Genomic DNA, 5,360 nt, shown 5'->3' on the forward strand with positions numbered 1-5,360 from the left:
CCTGCTCCCCAACCCACCCACTCCCATTCCTAGTCCTAGCATTCCCCTATATTAGGGCATAGAACCTTCACAGGAACTAGGGCCTCTCCTCCCATTAACCCATTGATGACCGACTAGGCCATCCTCTGCTCATATACAGCTAGAGCCAAAAGTTCCACCATGTGTTTTCTTTGATTGGTGGTTTAGTTCCAAAGAGCTCTGGCAGGCTAGTTCATATTGATGTTCCTCCTATAGGGCTTCAGACCCCTTTAGCTCCTTGGGTACTTTCTCTAGCTCCTTCATTGGGGACCTGGTGCTCCACCCAATGGATGATAGTGAGCATCCACTTCTGTATTTGCCAGGCATTGGCAGAGACCCTCAGGTTTTAAGAAGTTGTTAATTAATTCCTGTATTTCTATATTGAAAATGGATTCTTAAATTATATCCTCTAGTTAATTATGTTGGGAAAGTAGATGCAATGGCACCCATGAGGGAAAGGAAAGAAAACTTGTAGATGTAGGTTTCTCCTCTTCGCTGCAATGGGCCCTATGGATTGAAATCAGGGCATTAGGCTTTGTGGCATGACACTATGCCTACTGAGGCTCTCACCAGCAACTGACATAGTTCTAGTAGAGGTCCTCTGAAGATAAGTCCATATTCTTGTACAAAAGCTTCACTTCTTCCTTCTTTTTGTCTAGATTCTAAATCTTGTCTCCTTTTTTTTCCCCCTTTTCTTCTCCCTCTAGCTCTGGGCTCCACTCACTCCAGACCCAGCTCTCTCAGGCTCAAAGGTTTTTTTCATTTGTTTCTCATTACTAGTGGTTGTGAGCCACTACGTGGTTGCTAAGATTTGAACTCATGACTTCTGGAAGAGCAATCAGTGCTCTTAACCACTGAGCCATCTCACCAGTCCTAAATCATGTCTCTTTCCAATTCTGGGAATTGAAATGAATCAAAACTTTTTTTTATTTCCAGTGTATATAATGTCTGTGTTGGAACCAGAAGGCTAGTTTTAGTTCTCAAATTGCAAATACTAATCTAAACACATCTATAAACAAAGTTGACTTCATTATTTTGTTATGGAGGAGGTGTTTAATGAAAAAACATTGGTACCTGAGTAGTAGACCATCTCACATAGGAATTATATTCTATTTAAGCTTTGAAAAGTATCACTGCTTTTGGAAAACAAACTCAAAGCTTGGCATGGTAGTACACAGCTGTAATCCTAGTACTTGGAATATGAAGGTAGGGAAATCAAATCTCTACAAGGTCATCCTTGGCTAGAGAGTGAGTTTGAGGCTAGCCAGGGCCACATGAGACAGTGTCTCAAAAACATTGAACAAAAGGTAAAGACAACTGAATGAATTAATACATCTTGGCACATCTCCAGTTTGTTATTTATTAGAACATGTAAGTATGACACAGCATTTGCTCATATATTTTTGACAATTCTCATTTCTAACAGAACTTTCCTTAGAGCAAGTTTCATGTCCTTGTTACGAAGGCTATAAATCAGAGGATTAAAAAGAGGAGTTATTACAGAGTATACAAGTGTAAGGATCTTCTGCATCAAAGTTGAAATGCCATATGTAGGACTCATGTACATTATCATTACTGTCCCATAGAAGAGTGACACCACAACTAAATGGGAACCACAGGTAGAGAAGGCCTTTCGCCGGCCAGCTGCAGAAGGAACCTGAAAAATAGCCCTGAGCAACAAAATATAGGACCGAAGAATGTATACAATAGTGAAAAACAGGGAAAGGGAATTTTGGACATAAAGAATTAATTTGATAATAGGAGCTGGGTCACAGGACAAAGCCATCAATGGGTCCATGTCACAGAGGAAGTGATCAATGATATTAGAACCACAGAAGGGAAGTTGGGAGATGGAGAACACAGGGATTGGGTACGCAAGGAATCCAATGAGCCAACATGAGGATACCAGAATGCAACAAAGCCTCCTAGTCATGATGGTAGGGTAATGTAATGGGCGGCAAATGGCCAGGTACCTATCATAAGCCATTACTGCTAGAAGGAAACATTCAGTTGTACCCAGTGAAAAGAAGAAATAGAACTGCAGGAAGCACCCTGAAAATGAGATGGCCTTGGTCTTAGATAGAATGATGGCTAGTATGTTAGGAGTAGTGGAGGAAACATACCAGATTTCAAGGAAGGCAAAATTTCCCAGGAGGAAATACATGGGGGTATGTAGTCGTGAATCACATCTTACTGCACAGATGATGGCTCCATTTCCCAACAAGGTCAAGACATAAAACACCAAAAACAACACGAAGAGGAAAATCTGTATCTTCCAGGAGCCAGGGAATCCCAACAGAACAAATTCAGTTACATATGCTGCTGATCTGTTCATGGCATCTAAATATCTGAGGGGGGAAAAAGACATGAGCTTAGCCCCAATTCCTTTACTTTCAACATATCTGAAAGTCTTTATGACTGTCAAACTTAAGTTCTACAAGGATAGACAAGAATATTCTGAAAACAGATGGAACCAGTTCTATCTTATTTTGCATTGTGTTTCTATATCAACGATATAACCTCTTTCTTTTCATCCTCCTTGGTCCTCCTAAGAGAGGAGTCAAAAGCGATCTATGTAATTCGAGATAGTTTTGGTGAAGAAAATTGACTATCAAGACACAAATTGACCCAAATAGCCCTACATTAAGATTCCCCAACACTAACCTCTATGCTACAGCACTTCTAGGGTCTATGGCCTTTCAGGAAAGGCATCAATCCATTGTTAATTCTGGATCCAGGAATAAGAGTCATCTGTGCCTTTACTTCTTCACCCCACCATTCATTTTTGATGACATAAAAGCCCCTAGGTCCTGGTGCTTGAACAGATTTTTATCTTATAGGCCCCTCTCATCTGCAAGTATTTTTTGTCCTTCACTAAGAAATTTACTGATTGAGTGTTCTTCCTCTTGAGTCTGTAAGCTTCATTTTTCAATGCTTAGGAGGATACACTGCTCTTGTAGAAGATCTGAGTTAACTTCTCAGCACCCAAGTTGTGCAGCTCACAAGTACATTTTACTTTAGGTTACCTGGTACCTCTAGAATCCACAGACACCTGCAATCATTAACCTGCCTATCTTCTTGCTACATACACACAACTTTTAAAAAATTAAAATATGTCTTTTAAAACAGAGTTAACAAAAATACACACACATACACACACATACACACACATACATACACACACACACACACACACACANATATATATATATATATATATATATATATATATATATATATATATANAGAGAGAGAGAGAGAGAGAGAGAGAGAGAGAGAGAGAGATCTTATTTGGGGTATTAGATGTCACCAGAAATATAAGAAAAAGAAGTTTGCAAGGTAGCAAACAACGCAGATTCAAAGGAAAAATCATTTGTGATCCCTGAGAACAAAGATTTTGTCTGTACTACTTTTAGTCTCTTATATGTGCTTGATTTTTTGTTTTTGTTGTTACTGCTGCTGTTATTTAATTTTGAATGTATTGGCATTTTGCCTACATGTATGTTTGTGTATCACCTGTGTGGCTGAGGCTTGGGGAAGGCAGAAGGGGGCATTGGATTCCTAGGACGGATGACATCGGTGCTGGAACTCAAACCAGGTCATCTAAAAGAACTGTCACTGCTCTTAACCACTGAGCAGTCTCTCTAGCCCTGTTCATGATGTTCGAGGAAACATGAAAAGGTTTAGCACCCAAGTTTCGATGTCCATCTTCCTAATCATTAGTTACTGCAAAAGACATGTTTTACCATCTTTCTTGAAGCAAATGAATTCCAGTGTATTTGTAAAACATAAATCAATCTCTTTCTCACCTACAGATGACAGATGAAGGGCTTACATGTTTTTAAACAAAGAACTAGAATCATGAGGACTGAGTGTCCTGATTTTTGTTCTGAGAAACAGATCATGATTCTTTAATGTGAATAATGGAAAGAACATGTACCATATGCACTGACAGCACAATGCAATTTATTCTTCCTACTGCTGTGCCCTATAAGAAATTTATCAACAGCAACATTATTTTTTTTCTGGAAGCTGTTGAGGGAAATGTAGATAGGTAATAGAGTGTCAAAGAGAGAATGTTTAACTGAATCAGTTTTCATATGAATGGAATAGAATGGCTCAGCTAATTCTGTAACCCCATCTTCTAGAAGATTACTTTTTTATTATGTTATTATTTAAAACAAAGTTTAAACTTAAATATATTTTGATCATATTCTTCCTCTCTCCCAAGTCCTTCCAGATACTCCTGCACTCCATATCCACCCAACTTTTAGTTCTCTCAAAAAATCAAACACAATACAAAAACGAAACCAAGAAAACAAAATAAAGCCACACTCAAAAAGAAAACTTCAAACTGTTACCAAATAAAAAACACACAAAAGCTTTTCCGTGCTACCCCGGGATGGGTCCATACAGCATTGTTCTTGTCCCATCTTAACATAAAGGGAAACTTACATAATGTCCTTGACGTCCTGCAGAAGAAGGAGGAGGATGTCCTCAAATTCCTTGCTGCAGGAACCCACTTAGGTGGCACCAACCTTGACTTTCAGATGGAGCAGTACATCTACAAAAGGAAAAGTGACGGTATCTACATCATAAATCTGAAGAGGACCTGGGAGAAGCTGTTGCTCACAGCTTGAGCTATTGTTGCCATAGAGAACCCTGCTGAAGTCGTTGTCATCTCCTCCAGGAACACTGGCCAGTAAGCTGTGCTGAAGTTTGCTGCTGCCACAGGAGCCACTCCAATTGCTGGCCACTTCACACCTGGGACCTTCACTAACCAGAACCAAGCAGCCTTCAGGAAGCCACGGCTTCTAGTGGTGTCAGATCCCATGACTGACCACCAGCCAGCCACTCACAGGGGCCTCTTATGTCAACCTGACCACCATTGCTCTGTGTAACACAGATTCTCCCCTGCGCTATGTGGACACTGTCATCCCATTCAACAACAAGAGAGCTCACTCAGTGGGTCTGATGTGGTGGATGCTGGCCAGGGAAGTACTCTGCATGCGAGGTATTATCTCCCGCAAGCACCCGTGGGAGGTTATGCCTGATCTTTACTTCTACAGAGACCCAGAGGAGATTGAGGAGGGGGAGCAGGCTGCTCCTGAGGAGGCTGTGACCAAGGAGGAATTCCATGGTGGATGGACTGCACCAGCTCCTGAGTTCACTGCTGCTCAGCCTGAAGTGGCTGACTGGTCTGAGGGTGTGCAGGTTCCCTCTGTGCCCATCCCCAGTTCCCCACAAAAGACTGGAATGCACAGCCACCCACTGAGGATTGGTCAGCAGCTTCCACAGCGCAGGCCACTGAGTGGGTTGGAGCCACCGCTGAGTGGTCCTGA

General features: G+C 41.2%; 1 protein-coding gene and 1 pseudogene across 1 annotated transcript; one reads left to right on the plus strand and one right to left on the minus strand.

Annotated features, from left to right (window-relative positions):
• Positions 1-1,411: 1,411 nt before the first annotated feature.
• LOC110325794 (olfactory receptor 11H4-like) lies at positions 1,412-2,386 on the minus strand. The gene has a single exon (XM_021203904.1). It carries the CDS (start codon positions 2,384-2,386, stop codon positions 1,412-1,414), a length of 975 nt encoding a protein of 324 aa, XP_021059563.1.
• A 1,202-nt stretch (positions 2,387-3,588) lies between these two features.
• Positions 3,589-5,360, plus strand: LOC110325773 (annotated as a pseudogene).

Source organism: Mus pahari, chromosome 8, assembly GCF_900095145.1.
Source record: "Mus pahari chromosome 8, PAHARI_EIJ_v1.1, whole genome shotgun sequence".
NCBI lineage: Eukaryota > Metazoa > Chordata > Mammalia > Rodentia > Muridae > Mus > Mus pahari.

Bases quoted from the DNA above. Each gene is read 5' to 3' on its own strand.
- LOC110325794 (XM_021203904.1), bottom strand. From the start codon at position 2,386: ATGTCTTTTTCCCCCCTCAGATATTTAGATGCCATGAACAGATCAGCA.